Source organism: Frankliniella occidentalis, unplaced genomic scaffold (genome assembly GCF_000697945.3).
Source record: "Frankliniella occidentalis isolate FOCC.00 unplaced genomic scaffold, Focc_3.1 Scaffold11, whole genome shotgun sequence".
Classification (NCBI taxonomy): Eukaryota; Metazoa; Arthropoda; class Insecta; order Thysanoptera; family Thripidae; genus Frankliniella; species Frankliniella occidentalis.
The window spans coordinates 3,094,644-3,109,534 of record NW_026267141.1 but is presented as its reverse complement, the minus strand read 5'-3'; the positions used below and the strand labels follow the sequence as shown (position 1 = coordinate 3,109,534).

The following is a 14,891-nucleotide window of genomic DNA, read 5'->3' as shown; positions in this document are numbered from 1 at the left end:
TGCCTCGTAGGAGCAGGGACCGGGAAGCTCAGTGAAAATTGCCTGTCCGCGGCTATATAAGAGCCCCATTCGCCCTGAGCCTGCTTTATGTTCGTGCCAGTAGACTGCAGTGCACACGCAGCATCAGTTTTATTTATTATTAAGTGTCGTTGTGTGAGTTCTTTTTGTCCAATTTTTAAAGCACAATGGCGACTATTCCTGAAAGTGTGCTGAGTTTCACAGCCGCCTTATTGCTCATGTGGTTTGCTGTTGGCTCCCAGGTCAGTGTGGATCCGGGCCCCAGATTCAGGCTCTGAACTTTAACTCTTAATATACCGTTTAAGACAGTTAAGTAATAAGTTGCGGAGCACTGGTCAGGCGGAGGATGGGCAGATCCCCCCCCCCCCCTGTCGTCTCTAGAGAGCTATTTTGATAGCTGCCTGTCTCCTTAAATTTAGTGACTCCAACACTTAAAATTCCTTTGCAAATAAGGCGAGAGCGTGAAAAACATTTAGCAGGTCTAAATGACGTGCCTCAATAACACCTTTGTTTTCCTAGTGAATCTCTGGCTTTAATATGATTCTGGTGTGGATGGCGTCTTGCGTATTAGGCCCAGCTCTCGTCCTCCACTCCGACCACCGCCAGCCCCTCCCTACCGCAGCAACCGCAGCAGCAGCCGCAACCTCCCCAGCAGCAGCTGCAACCCCCCCAGCTGCAGCCCCAGCCGCAGCCCCAGCTACTGCTGCCGACGCCGTACTCGCCGCAAAACTCAGTGCTCCTCCAGTGCCGGCAGACCGTGCCCTCAACGGACCGTAAGAAAATTCTAAACAAACCTACAAACCTACTAAATATTTAAGATGATTCCGACATGATAGAATGTCCTCCCCAGGAAATTAGAACGTTTTTCTCCCAATTTTCAGTCGACGTCGTGGAGTTGCAGCGGCAAGTCCTGCCCGTGTCTCAGTCTGGCCAGGTAAGTGCACCGCACACATCTGTCCGTTTCTCTCGAATCAAACAACTAATTAGTCCATCCATTTCGTCGAATTTATTGATGCCAATACTTCTCCCTAACACGATAACATTTTCTTTGTGTGTTTTTAAACCAGTGTCTGCTGGCGTGTGCCGCTCAACGATTGGGTTTTGTAAGTAGCGACCGAAGTGAAGGGAGGAAAAAGATAGTTTTAAACAATTGTTTTTTGTTGTTTGTGGGGGGAGGGGGGTGAACGGTGAAGGACCAAACTGCCTATCCATCAGTCTCTAAAGCAAACTGCGTTACTGGCTGGTGAAATGACAACATAATCGTCCCTGGCCGGTGCGACTGTCCACTCTGTAGTCAATATTGATTGGCAACCTGGTCGGGCCCGGTCAGGCCTGGGCGCGGCCACCCCTATCACCACCTTGCCACCTTGCCCTGCTCCCCGGGGAGCGGCTGCGGGGCACGACGGGGGAGGAGGAGCACGCAGGAAAGCGCGTTCTTGTATCATATGCAAATACACTTTCTTGAATCATCGAGTTCAATGTACTTGATAATCTTAGGTACAGTTGTAATCAAATTTATTGGGCTCAAATTAATCTCAATTTGGGATCGAATAGTTTACCTTCGCGTGCACAGCAAAAAAAGGAGGGAATAGTCCTTCTTTTTGATGAGATTCCCTGATAATATGAGTCTGTCTACAAAATTTTCCTTTCCCCTCTTAAATCGAGCATTGTTTTTACCGTGAAGTTCTCGGATCCACTACTAGAGCGGCCGGAGGAGCTATCTGAGTCGAATGAATGTCGCATCCTAGATCCCCGGTTCATCCTGTGCCGAAGTAATCGTCGATAATTGTGTCGCTTTTATTTCTTATACATAAATTAATGTCGATTATTGCTTTCGCAGATGCAGCCCAACTATCCGCTACAACCTCAGGGCGCCGCCGCGCTCATGGGCGCTCTCTTCCCCTCGCGTGCCTTTGACCCCGTCTTCCAGAACAGCCTGATGCTGACCGTCAACCAGTGCCTCTCTCAGTCCCGTAAGTTAAGTTTTACAGGGGCTAGGGGCAATCCTGAAGAATAGCTGAATATACGCACTTGTTGCTCTGCCTAAAAAGCAACAGAATCTTGTAAGCGATACGTACTTTTAATCGTAACTTCTCTGTGCTTCGCAGCCACACTCAGTCAACTCACGGCTGCACCCACGCTCGGGTTCAACCTCTTCAACTCTGCTGCCAGAGAGCTAAACCAGTTCAACCCAGTCAACTACGTGCCTCTGATTGGGCGGTAGATGGCATGTATTCCGTGTAAATAAATGTATTTAAAAATAACGCAAAAGCAACTTCTTATTTACCAGCTACATGTGCACCAAACATAGTCAGAGTGATGTATGTAGTTAGGGACTCCGAGCAAGTCGGAGTCCGACAAGGTTCGAGTTCGACGAGTCGGAATGCGAGTGGTGCGCGAGTTGACGTGCTGTAAAAAATCAGGAGTAATTTTGTCTCAAATTGGGAGAGTAATTTTTGTCTCCCATTCGGTAATCCAAATTTACCCTAATAATGGGTTGGTAAAAAGTAATTTATCTCCCACACAACTATTTATCTCGAGGGGGAAATCACTAGGGTTCGTAGCGTACGGACTATTTCGTAGTATTTCTCCTACCATTTCGGTTATTTCTCCTGCCATTTCGGCTATTTCCCGCCTATTTCGGGTTATTTCAGGCTATTTCGCGCTATTTCGGAGTGTTTCAGGGGTATTTCGCGACTATTTCACCGACTATTTCGCGTCTATTTCGTCTTTATTTCGCTCTATTTCGCCTCTATTTCGCCTTTATTTCGGACTATTTCGGGGGAAGGTGTACGAACTATTTCGCAAGTGATTTCCCCCTCGATTTATCTAAGAATGGTGAGACAAAATCAGCATTTGGGCAGGTAATTACAGAGTAAATTTCGCCTACTGTTTGTTGGTAAAATTACCCCTCCTGGATGAAAACAATGTTTTTCACGCCCCCGAGGGTAAAATTACAAATAGAAGTCACGGAGCACTCCGGAGGAAAGACACTACACTATGAGCCAGCGTGTCTCTCGCTAGGTAGGCGCGGGTAGCGCCGTGGTTAAAGGCTCGGATCCGTAATCGGAAAGTCCGAGGTTCAACTCTCAGTAGGGTGACACATTTTTTTCATACGGTTCAGCTTCATACCCGAGGTGGAGATCATTCTGTTTTAACCTCGTGGGTTAGTAAATACACTCTACCATGAGATCAAAAATTTCACCCCGTGGGTTGAGAATTTTACCTACCCATGTATGTAGTAAAATTACTCTTCCAAGGGTCGATAAAATTAATCACCCGATTTTCTTGAGTGAGCGTTACGTCACCCAAAAGGGTAAAGTTACTCCAATTTTTTTTTACAGATTTTTAGCAGATTCACCTTCAAATTTGTGTTTAGAAAGAAGAGACGAGCTGTGTCCACAATATTGACGATTATTTTTACTGGTTTATTTTGTTTTGTTGATTTTGCTTAAGTGTGGATTTAGAGTTCACGAAACGCAAGCGTTATTTTCACGCCAGGCGTGATTTTCACGCTTCGCAAGCTTCACGGAGTCAATCAGGGATCGACTTCCATCACGCCGGGCGTGAAAATCACGCTTGCTTCTAGGGAACTCTGAATCCACCTTTACCCAAAGGTGGATACAGAGTTCATAAGATGCGAGCGTGATTTTGGATAAACTAATATATACCAGTGCTTCTTCGAAGACATCCACATAAAGTCTTATACACGTCAATACAAGCCAACTTGGGAACACCTTCTTTTGTATAAACAACACCGACACTTTTCTCTCAAGGCGCCTGGTTGGTGGGCTACCACTTGCGCACAGACGGCCGGCGGGCCTGCCTACCCATCAGTTCACCATGCGCTCCCTGGAGCTGCCCAGATAGTGGCCGCGGTTCGCCCGGGCTAGAGGCTATCTCTTTAAGAGCGGTGGAACGAACGAACGATCGAACGGTGCGACGTGGGTAATAACGTTCCTTTAAAATATGTCATTTCATAGATTGCAGTAAATTTAAATGGTTTAATAAGCTCATTTACACTTCACTGATAAACCAAGTGTTCAACTGCTCAACACTTGTAAGTGTGCAACCGCAAGTTCAATACTTGCAAGTGTACAATTCAGTAGTAGCACAGTTGCAAGTGTTCAACTCGGTATTTGTGCACTTGTAAGTGTGCAACTCCTCTGTTAAACACTTCCCCCACAGTAAGCGCCCGATATAGAGAAGTGTGCAACAGGAGAGTTGAACACTTGCAAGTGTACTACTACTGAATTTAACACTTGCAAGTATTAAACTTGCGGTTGCACACTTACAGGTGTTGAGCAGTTGAACACTTGGTTTATCAGTGTTGTCCCGTCGCTCGTTCGCTCGCTCGTTCGTTCGTTCTTTCGTTCGACCGATCTTACAGAGATAGCCTCCTAGACGACGTTCCGTCGTCCCGTCCCTTCCCTCCCGCTCCGCCCTCACCTTTGGAACAAGGTGAGGGACGGGTGGAGAGGGAGAACGGAATGTCGTTATCCGGGGCTTTGGCTGGCTAACCAGGCTCCGTGATAGCCCTGGCAATAAGGTGCGTCGGGGGTGGAGCATTTCCATGCAATCTCATGGAAATCCTTACAAACAATTGATTTGCATTACTAACTCTCTCTCAACTTCTCCGGTAGGCGAGTCGGGCGAGCCACCGAAGCTGGCGGTCAGCTCACATAAAACGCACTATTTTTATTTTTCTACATCTATCTCTCTCGCTCACGACAGTTAGCCAGGCGACAGTTAGCAAGAGGCCACTGAATTTGTTTCGTAAGCTTACGGAGAACTGGTTGGTTATAACACTGGAAAATAGTTCTGCTCACGTTTCAAAGAAAATCACTGTGTACATAGTGCACTCTTCCTTGTGTGTCCTTGAAAGCACGCACAAGAAAGTTTGTGCCTGGTACTTGCCGTAGCGCTACGCTATGTTGCGCGTACACACTAAGAAGTGTGTGCCACGAATGTACACACTTCCTAGTGTGTGCCCTGCCAGGCACATACTTCCTTGTGCGCGCTTCGTGCTTTCAAGTAAGTACACACAAGGAAGAGTGTACTATGTACATAGTTTGATTTACAGTGTAGTTTAATAAAATATCGACAAACCTGTTTTTACAAACCTTTGGCACTCAGCCAAAAGAGGTTAAGCAGGGAATACCCGTTTTGCTTTGTTCGTCGGGTGCTGTCGACATGCCCGTGTCCTTGAGCCGGCCATGATGCCAGCGTGTGTACTGTGCACTACTTCGAGATAGCGGCCCGTCAGAGTTATTCCCCCTGCATCGCCCAACCCAAGCTACTCACTTCGATGGTCGCCGGTTCAGTGTGGCGTGCTGTCTTGACGGACACACTTCTGAGCAGAGCAGAAGCTATCGTGACGGTTTCCAGTGGTTACTTTGTTCATAATTTCGAAGTTGAGTTTCGAGCTATTCTTATAAATACTTTATACTGATTAAGTACGCTTTACGAAGAGGGACAGTATCGTGCGCAGTTCCGCCCAGGCGATTTCAAGATTGTCAACCGCTGGTTTCGACAGTAAGACGTTTTTTCCTTCTTGACATCCGGAGAGCGTGGTAAGTTCAAACCAAATGCACAAACAGTTTCACTGAAAATACAGGAATCTGCACTGGAAAAACTAATGTTACTGAGGGAACGCACTGAAAAAAAAATACATTAGTGCTAAGGACAGCTGTAACACCCCCAAGAACATTTTGCTCTTGGATCAGCTCCAAGAACATATGCTTTTATGCTTACAAGGGAAGGTTTTTAGGTGTTTATACACACCAATTTCGCTGGGCGCGATACATATTGCAGGGGACATATGTACATTAAGATTGGCACCGGTTTTAGCTGCCCATACTATGTATTTCGTTTGTTTTGGACAATTTTTAGTAAAAACTATTTTTAATTAAAAATTACTTTAGATGAATTTTTTTTAGATGAAACGAGCCCCCCCCCCCCCCCAAACTATGTGCACCTTCCTTACTTGGATTTCGACTTGGATTTCGGACCATTTCAACAATTTTTTTCGACTCTTCTCATAGTTTGAGACGATTAAGGGATCTATGCAGACTACCTCTGTGCAAAATCTGGACGGTGTAGCTCAAACGGTTCCGGAGATATACGCATTTGAAGATCACATTTTTGCTGCTTTTATGATGTTTTCCTACTAAAAATTGTCCAAAACAAACGAAAAACATGGTATGGGCAGCTAAAACCGGTGCCAATCTTAATCTTCATATGTCCCCTGCAATATGTATCGCGCCCAGCGAAATTGGTGTGTAACACCTAAAAACCTTCCCTTGTTAGAGCATATGTTGCTAACCATGCGACAACGGTCCTTGGCCTAACGACAATGTAGGTGGCTCAAGAACAGTCGGTCGTAGATTGAGGGACAGTGTCGCACGGTTAGCAACAAAAATGTTCTTGATCCAGCAACAGGCCTTGATGACCGGCATGTCCTTAGCACTAATGTATTTTCTTTTCAGTGCGTTTCTTGACGCAACCAAACCAGGAACTGTTTGGCGGTGGAACCTGTTTGTGACGGCCCTATCCTTCTGCATGGGGTAGGTTGCATCAGGAAACGTTACCTGGCTTGGTCACATGATGAAACGTTCCCTCGGTAACATTAGTTTCTCCAGTGATCACCGACACAGTTGTCATACTTTTATCACATTTTTTGTAGTTATCATGCCCATTAGCGCGGGAATCGCAAAACACCAGTTATCGCAAAAATTCAGTAAAAGTATCACAAAACGGATTTCAGTGTAGGTCTTGTTACAGGTAAGCACAGTTCGGGGACTAGAACCACTTTCCTTGACTACTCATCCTCCAGGGGCCCTCTCTTTCTCTCTCTATACAGGCGTAATTCGAAACGCGAGAATGAAAACCGCTCACGCTCTAGCGACCGTTTAGAAAGTCGCTTACCTCTGGCGACCGTCTGGAAAACCGCTAACCTCTGGCAACCGTCTGGAAAACCGCTTACCTTTGCAGGCCGTGGAAAACCGCTTAAATGACTTTTTAAACGAACCTGTTTCTGCCATACAGAGGGGAGCAGAGGGGAGGCGCGAGATCGTTCAACACCACCTGTTGCATTTTGAACCGCGTCTGGGTAACAGCCCAACAATGAACACCTTGCGCTGGGTAGTCCGCTCCGCGCGCGCGTGCCGCCCTCGTGAAAAATAGTGTCAAATTAAGTGTGGATTTGCACGCCAGGCGTGATTCTCTCGCCCTGCCTGATGAAATTCGATTCCTGATTGGCTGCGTGAAACTTAAGGTGTGAGAATCACGCTCGCGGAAAACTAGGTATCTTTAGGTTACGCGCCGCTACGCGGAAAATTGTAAGCAGTTATAAAATAAGAAGTCCATTATGCAAAAAGACACCATGCAAAAAGACACGTCAACAATTTAAAGAATGCTTGGGTTGCCTTTAAAGTTCCCAAAACACCTAAAGCGACTAAATGTCCCCAACCATGGGTTCGTTTCCAGTTAACAAGAATTGTTAACGTTTTTTTACACATTTTGAGATATTGGTGTCATTAGAATCAGCGTCCCTCAGGGATCATTTTGATACCAATATTTCAAAATGTGCAAAAAGTCATTTAAGCGGTTTTCCAAACGGTCTCCAGAGATAAGCGGTTTTCCAGACGGTCGTAATTACAGGTAAATACGGGTAATTAGGCCAAATTTCAGGTAAATAGAGGTAGGGGACTAAAAACGACTTTTTCTTGACCAAACATCTCTCGGGTCCCTTCTTTTATTATAGGCATTATTACAGGTAAATACAGATAGGGGACGAAGAACCACTTTTCCTCGAGCTTTTCCTTGACCACTCATCCTCCACGGGACTAAGGGAGCGGCAGGGGGGCGATCTCCCCCCCCCCCTGTCGTCTCTAGAGAGACGCCTGAAAGGTAGTCAAAAATCACAAAAAACCCTGTATGTAGGCAACCGCCAGTGCATCCCCCCCCCTCCCTGTCAGCCGGACCTTAATCCGCCCCTGGGGTATTAGGCTCAATTTCAGCTAAATACAGGTAGGGGACTAAGAGCGACTTTTTCTTGGCCACTCATCCTCCAACTCCGATGCATACCACTTTACAAGAATTGCTCTATAACCTTGTTTTTTGGTCAGACCGTCGTGTAACTTTAAAAAGTGGAATTTGGAGGTGCTAATTAATTATTGTCAATATCCAACCCCCCAAAACCCATGTCGAAGACGAAACGTAGAACTTTGTAAAAGTTAAAAATGAACATTTTGATTAATTATTATTACCTGGAAATGTACGCTTTTTTATAATCACCAGGGACGAACTTTTCGGATGATCCCACCGCAAGAGGGGCGATGCCCAATGTTTAAGAGAAAATTATATTCCGTAGCACAGAACTAATTTTGTGCTCTACGTCTCTTCTTTTCTTTATTCAACAAATTTTGTAGCGGGCTGGGCTAAGCCCGTCCCGTAACAGCCCCCCTGGTTTACAATGACCCATGTTTTTGTTTCAGTTCACACGAACCGAGCTTCCTCCCCCATGGATGCTAAGCCGCACCCCGAGATGCGCTTATTGCATCTCGTTGAGTATACAGCTCGTACTGATACCTTGAAGAAGCAGGGTGAGTGCTCCCTCGCTGAAGTGAAGACAAAGGACGGGCGCGCCTCATTTGAACCTGTCCTCCGCTATAGCAAATCAGGAGGCAGTCAACCAGTTAACCGACATGTTGTAGTTATGGGGCAACCGCCAAGCCACATGTTCTCCAATTCACCCCAGCCACTCTATGTGCCGGCGCCGGTTCTCTTGAATCATATATCATTATCATTGAGAAAAAGTAAGACCCTGTGCGCAACTCCGCCCATAGTGCACTGCGTGATGGTCGGATGGCCTGCTACTAAGAAGGCACCACAAAACGCAGCCACGCAGCAACAATTACCCCAACCGACATCAGATACATCAGTTGTGTCGAAGCACGTTGTCTTGGATGGAAAATCATTTGAAAATGTTTTATCGCTGCCCGCTGATACCTTCCAAAGGGTGGCTGTTCGTTTCATGGTGTACGATATCACCGACGTACCCGCCCCCGCAGGCGTCCGTCTCTGCTTCAACCAAGCCCGCTTGAAAGGCCACCTCTGCGACAGCAAGCTGGTGGTCGAGGGCGTGGAGCTGCCCGCCCACCGCATGGTCCTGGCACTCCGCAGCCCAGTGCTGGACAGGATGCTGATGACGGGGAGTTTCAAGGAAGCTAAAGAGGGCCGCGTAGAGTTGGTAGACTTCTCTAAAAGCGCTGTAGAGAAGTTTTTGGAGTTCCTTTACACGGACTCGATAAAAAACTGGGGTGCTAGGGAGGTAGAGCTCCTGCTGCTCGCCGACAAGTACATGGTTCCGGAGCTCCGCGAAGTTTGCTCGCTGAGGCTCTGGACCTGCGACGCCCCGTATGCCTTGAAGGTGCTGCACGCCGCCGGCTTCCACGAGATCCTCAACAGACCTCTGCGCCGCCGGCTCACGGCCATCGTCATGGACAACATGGAGACTCTGGCCAACTCCAAGGACTGGGTCGCGTTCCAAGAAGCTTACCCGGTCCTCGCTGACAGCATGCTCGGCTCCGCGGACCGCACGTCCGACTCGGCCACCTGCTCGGTGTGGTCACTGTAGAGTTTACGATAGAATACTTCTGTAACTGGGTCTGGTAATTTCTCACATCACCGCCTCAACTGAGTTATATCAGTAGTACGAATACCATTCATACTACTTATATCTATCGATTCGCTAGAGCGCCAGTATTTGTTACTCAGTAAATATAGCATACAAAGCTTTCTTCATCCCGTGATTACGTGGATCCATGATTTAACTACGAATATAAATCTAAAATAACAAACGATAGTACCAAAATAAAAGTCACACGCAGTTACAACGTCTCTAGTCGGGCGCTGGTTGAACTCTGTTTCAATATTTTAAATAACAACTATATAGGAAATTTTGGCTTTTTAATTGAATATTCTGTTTGCCCAATAGTGTAGTTTTACCTTTCCCAGGCGCCGGTTCCCTCCTAGAGAATGCGTTGGTACAGTAAGTCTCTAAAAGATACGCTGGGCGTACCGAACATAAAGTATGTTTTAGAGACGTACTGAACACAACGTATCTTTTAGGGACGCAAAGTAAATAACGTATGTTGTAGGAAGAGACGGCCCATGGCGCCTTACTGGCGCACTACTGTGTGTGTGTTGATACACAGTGCTGTGTATTGGATCCACATGGTAACATGAGTTAGGGCGCAAATTGGAAGCTAACTGCGAACGACAAGAGCACGCAGAGGTAAGTCATTAGCGTTTCCAGAATCTGTAACGTGGAAATCAGAACTGATGAGAAATAGGAACTAGATTTGTCCAATTTGTCCCAGATGGGAGCAAGTGATGGTGATAGTAGTTGCCCCGCAATGCCTTGTTACTTACGGTGACGGTGAGCGTGAGCTTGAGAGTGATGTACCCGTACAAGGAGATGACAGGGGGTTTCCTCATCACAATCAGAAAATAATTCACCTGAGTAGAAAACAAAAGGTAGAATGCTGAAATAACGATGCGTCTTTCCGACTGGAAAATAGAGCAATGTCGTTCTGGCTCTGTACTTTCTCGTTAAAGTTATTAAACTTAAGAAGCATCTAAAAACTTTTACTACCAGGCAACATTTCCCTCTCTTTAAGGTGACACAGGACTGAAACTTAAGAGGGAAGGTTAGCAGAATAGAGGAAATACTATTGCTTTAGAAACGTTTAAAGTCTAAAACGTTTTGGATTTTGTAAGCTGTCAAGTGTCTAGTTCATATATACCATTCTATTCTGTACAATTATTCTGTAAAACTTGTATTTTTTAATTAAAACAGTATGCTAGTCTGCGAGTTAGTGAAGTGCGCTAGTACCGACACCAACAGATGGGACAAAAAAAAAACACCCGCAGCAACAAGATGTAAGGATTAAAAGCTGCCCCCCTCCTCACAATACACTACACACTAAAATCTGCTTATGAACATTTTTATTCATAGCTTACTGAGTTCAGTAAACATACTCCGCTGACGAATTTTTCACTACGCCAGTTTGAAGAAATTTGTTCTGGTATGAACAAATTTCTTCATACTAGCGTATTAAAAAATGCGTAAGCGGGCCATGTTTACAGAACTCAGTACACGCTATGCTAGTTCATCAGAGTTTAGTTGCGCGTTTTGGCTGGGGGTACATGAGACTAAAAAACCTGCGACTGGACCTGAGACGGACCTGAGACGGACCTGAGACGGTCCCTGAGACCGGACATGACCTCGGTCCTCGGTCGGAGGGGCACCAGGGGCAAAGTCTCATGTCTGAGGCCGGAAGTCTCGTGTCTGTCTCATGTCCGTCTCATGTCTCGGACTGGAAGTCTCATATCTCTAGTCTCTGTGTTTGAGGAGTTTTGCGAATTGGACGCAAGTTGGGCGCGGGCGCTTGGAGTAAGTGAGTAGGGACCATTGGGACCACTCGGCCTGCTCACCTCGCTCTGCAGCAGCTCCATGTCGGGGCCGCCGGCTCGGCCGCTGGTGCGCATGGACAGCAGCACGTCCCGGGCGGCGCCGCCCACGCTGCCCTGCATGCGGTGCCCCGCCGAGCACAGCACCGAGATGTGCCACAGCGAGTCCACCGAGATGAGGAACATGACCGTGAACAGGATGGGGTTGGAGATGCCCTGCGCAAGTTGGGCTGGTTTAGGTCTGGGTTCGACACCGGACGGCAACCCACTCAAGGCGACGAACGCACCTCCGTGCACTGGGCGAGAACGCCAAAGCCGGCGACGAGGACGGACGCCGTGGCTACGAGGACGTAGTGCATGGTGCAGACGCCCCAGGCCTTGGTGGTGCCCTCCGTGAGCTCGCGCAGCTCCAGCCACAGCTCGCGGTAGGCGCGCACCCTGGACGGCTCCGGGACGCCACCGGCCGCCGTCACCTCCTCCCTGAAGTGCCCCGCCAGCGCGGTGGACGCGTTGACCACCGCGGTGCCCAGGACGTCCCAGAAGGCCGGCACGCACGCCTGGAAGGCGGCGGCGATCCAGCCCAGCGGCTGGTTCTTCCAGTTGGCCGTCTTCATGGTGAGCGCCGTGATGCAGCAGAGCACCAGCGGCACGAGCAGCGCGGCCACGCTCTTGTGCAGCGCCAGCGGCCGCACCGAGAGGGCCAGCGGCCGCCCCGTCACCCGCCGGAAGCGGCCCTGCAGCAGCAGACCGCAGGTTCGCATCCCGTTCCCGCCCTTGCAGGCATTCGACATATTTTATCCGAGGGTGCCTGTTCCCTCTGCTCCCAATATAAAGGTATATTTCCGACAATTTTCGCAAGTTTGATTAACAACAAAAAGTCATTGTAGATGTACAATAATGTTGTGAATTTAAAAGGCCCCAAAACGTACAAAATTATGGTTTAAATTTTCCGACTTAATTTTCAAGCTCCGTTTTTAGCTCTATAGGGACTTCATAGATACATAGCTATTAAATTAGTTCTGATTTGTCAGACAAGAACTTGACCTGGAATTCGGTCCAGCGGTCGAGGTAGCGGACGAAGCCTGGCGCAGCGGGCCAGTGTAGAAACGGGGTGAAGAAGTGCGTATGCAAGAGGATGTAGAAGAAGGTCTGGAACACGGCGTCGCTGAAGTTCTTGCAGTCCAGAAGCACCGTCATGCGGTACACGGCCTCCTGCGCCGAGTCCACGATGAAGATGCCGCAGCCGACGTAGTTGAAGTACATGGTCCCGGAGCGCAGCGTGAACTTGGCTGAGCCGTCGCCGGGGAAATCTGGCGTGAAGTGACGCGTCATGAGTAGTGTACTTCGGCTATCGGAGGAAGGAGAGTGGTGGGTAGATCATAAAGGTTCCCAATTGGTCAAGAGTTTCCCGCTCCTTCGTCACGCCGGTGGGTGAAGGCTCGACCAATCAGCAACCTTTACGTGCTACCCCCTATTCTTCTTGCTCCGTGAGCTGGAGTCAGAGCCACACTATCAAGGATCACTAAGATAGTTCATCCGTCATTCGCCGCTGCAAACCTGTCCTGCTCTCGTATAGCGCCTGGTAGGTAGGCAATATGGTGCCTGCAGTGCATACGTGTACTGCGGGATGGCCTACCCCGAGACTCGCAGGCGCCAAGATACCGTTTTTACAAATTTTTTCAATCTTGAGTAATTTGGTGGTACTTTCTGGACAATCCGTATCGTGGAGTCGCAATAACCTATTTATATGCCCCTAAGATCCCCTAAGCGACGTAAAACCACTTTTGCCGCCCAACTCGTTCCAATGAGAGAAACATTTCAGTTCACATCACTACTTTCGACCATCACCATTAAGAAATGCCAAGCGAGCGACTCCCTCTATAAACTATACAATAAAAATAAACCAGGTCGATGATTTCACCAATACGAAAAGATATAAACTGAAAAAGACCTGACTTCTTGCTGAGAAGTATGGAGGTGAGGTAGTGAGGTGAGGTAGTCGGCCTGATCCCGAGCTAAGCTGGTAGGGACTCACGGATTGGCATGAGAAAAATTTGGCGCATCACCACGAGCAATGGCTTCATCTCCTCGGCCATGGTGAGCGGCCGCGGATCCTTCTCCGGGGCATCCTTGACGTTCTTGGGGAGCACCACCCCGGCTTGCTGGCGTCCCCATCCCATCCCGACAAGGACTAAAAATGGCTTCAATCGGAGTAGGGGTGCAGCCCCTACCACCTACCCCCCTCTCCCCTCCCCCCCCCTCTCTCTCCCTCTCTCTTTCCCTCTCTCTCTCTCTAAATTAAGACCAAATATTGAGGTTTGTATAGATAGGGATGTGGCACCAATTCTTGGAGGATATCTCTTCCTGCCACCTCCCTGTGTACGGTTCTACCCCCCCTCCCCCTCCCTCAGCGGCACCCCTCCCCCACACAACTAAGTTTACTTCTCCTTCCAATCACAATCAAATATTAGTGATTTTCAGGCGCACGCACGCGCACCTCATGCGATATTTCTATTTCAACTCGCTCTGTGCGGCCGAGGTTTGGGAAAAGGGCTACTGTGGTGACGAATGCAGCTACGCTGAGATTGGAACGTCGCTAGGACCCGTCGCGTTGCTTTTAACAATTTAAGGATTTTTTTTATTGGTTTGTAAGATGATTCTTTACCATACGTCATTATCGCTCAAAGCATTGGGAAATACTTTGAGTCAAGTGAAAAATTATATCATACCAATCATAAAATGCAACGCAACCGTTTACGAGAGATATAATTGACCATACCGAAGCTGCTGTAGCATATACATACATAAAAAAACAACAGTTGTTGTTTTGTTTTTTTTGCTCTTTTTTTCAAAATCATTATTGGCCAAGCGATAGCCGATATTAGTAACAATGATTACACTGTGAAGTTTGTTTGTTTGTTTGTTTGTTTTTTTGTAACCACAATAACTCGAGAACGCATTGAGCTAGTGCGGCTATTGCCCACGGCATGGAACGTACGTCGTCACACGCCACGTGATTACGTCTCCGGACGTTGTAAATGGCCTCGCTCAGCGGCGGGTGATTAACTTGTCTACCAGCGACCGTTCGATAGTACAAGGAAAAATAGATCCCTGTGCGTGGTTCTTCATAGTGGTTACGTGCAACCCGCGTGTCAGGGCGACGACACAACAGCACGGCACTGAAAAGTAAAAATAATCTCAACTCTGGTACATAGTCTTAGAGTAACGTCAAAAACTTCCATCGTGTCTATAGGAACGACAGGCACTCGTTGACGTCGTCGCACTTGATGACGTCGGCGCCCTCGCTGACGAGCAGTTTCACGACGTCCACGTGCCCACCGTGAGCCGCGAGTCGCACCGGCGGGTCCTGGTCCCCGGCCCCCGTGCGCAGGGAG

General features: G+C 48.0%; 3 protein-coding genes across 3 annotated transcripts; 2 read left to right on the top strand and 1 right to left on the bottom strand.

The window, feature by feature from the left end:
* Nucleotides 1-59: 59 nt before the first annotated feature.
* LOC113216959 (uncharacterized) lies at nt 60-2,289 on the top strand. The gene is made up of 6 exons (XM_026436799.2): nt 60-260; nt 590-791; nt 900-952; nt 1,086-1,121; nt 1,859-1,991; nt 2,127-2,289. Exons 1-6 carry the CDS (start codon nt 186-188, stop codon nt 2,240-2,242), a joined length of 615 nt encoding a protein of 204 aa, XP_026292584.1. The 5' UTR covers nt 60-185; the 3' UTR covers nt 2,243-2,289.
* Nucleotides 2,290-5,339: 3,050 nt separating this feature from the next.
* On the top strand, nt 5,340-10,897 carry LOC113217129 (uncharacterized). Its single transcript, XM_026436968.2, has 2 exons — nt 5,340-5,591; nt 8,517-10,897. Exon 2 carries the CDS (start codon nt 8,543-8,545, stop codon nt 9,656-9,658), a length of 1,116 nt encoding a protein of 371 aa, XP_026292753.2. The 5' UTR covers nt 5,340-5,591; nt 8,517-8,542; the 3' UTR covers nt 9,659-10,897.
* On the bottom strand, nt 10,357-13,676 carry LOC127752387 (gustatory and odorant receptor 22-like). The gene is made up of 5 exons (XM_052277699.1): nt 13,532-13,676; nt 12,541-12,806; nt 11,784-12,230; nt 11,521-11,712; nt 10,357-10,542 (listed from the first exon to the last, which is right to left on the bottom strand). Exons 1-5 carry the CDS (start codon nt 13,674-13,676, stop codon nt 10,357-10,359), a joined length of 1,236 nt encoding a protein of 411 aa, XP_052133659.1.
* Nucleotides 13,677-14,891: the final 1,215 nt, after the last annotated feature.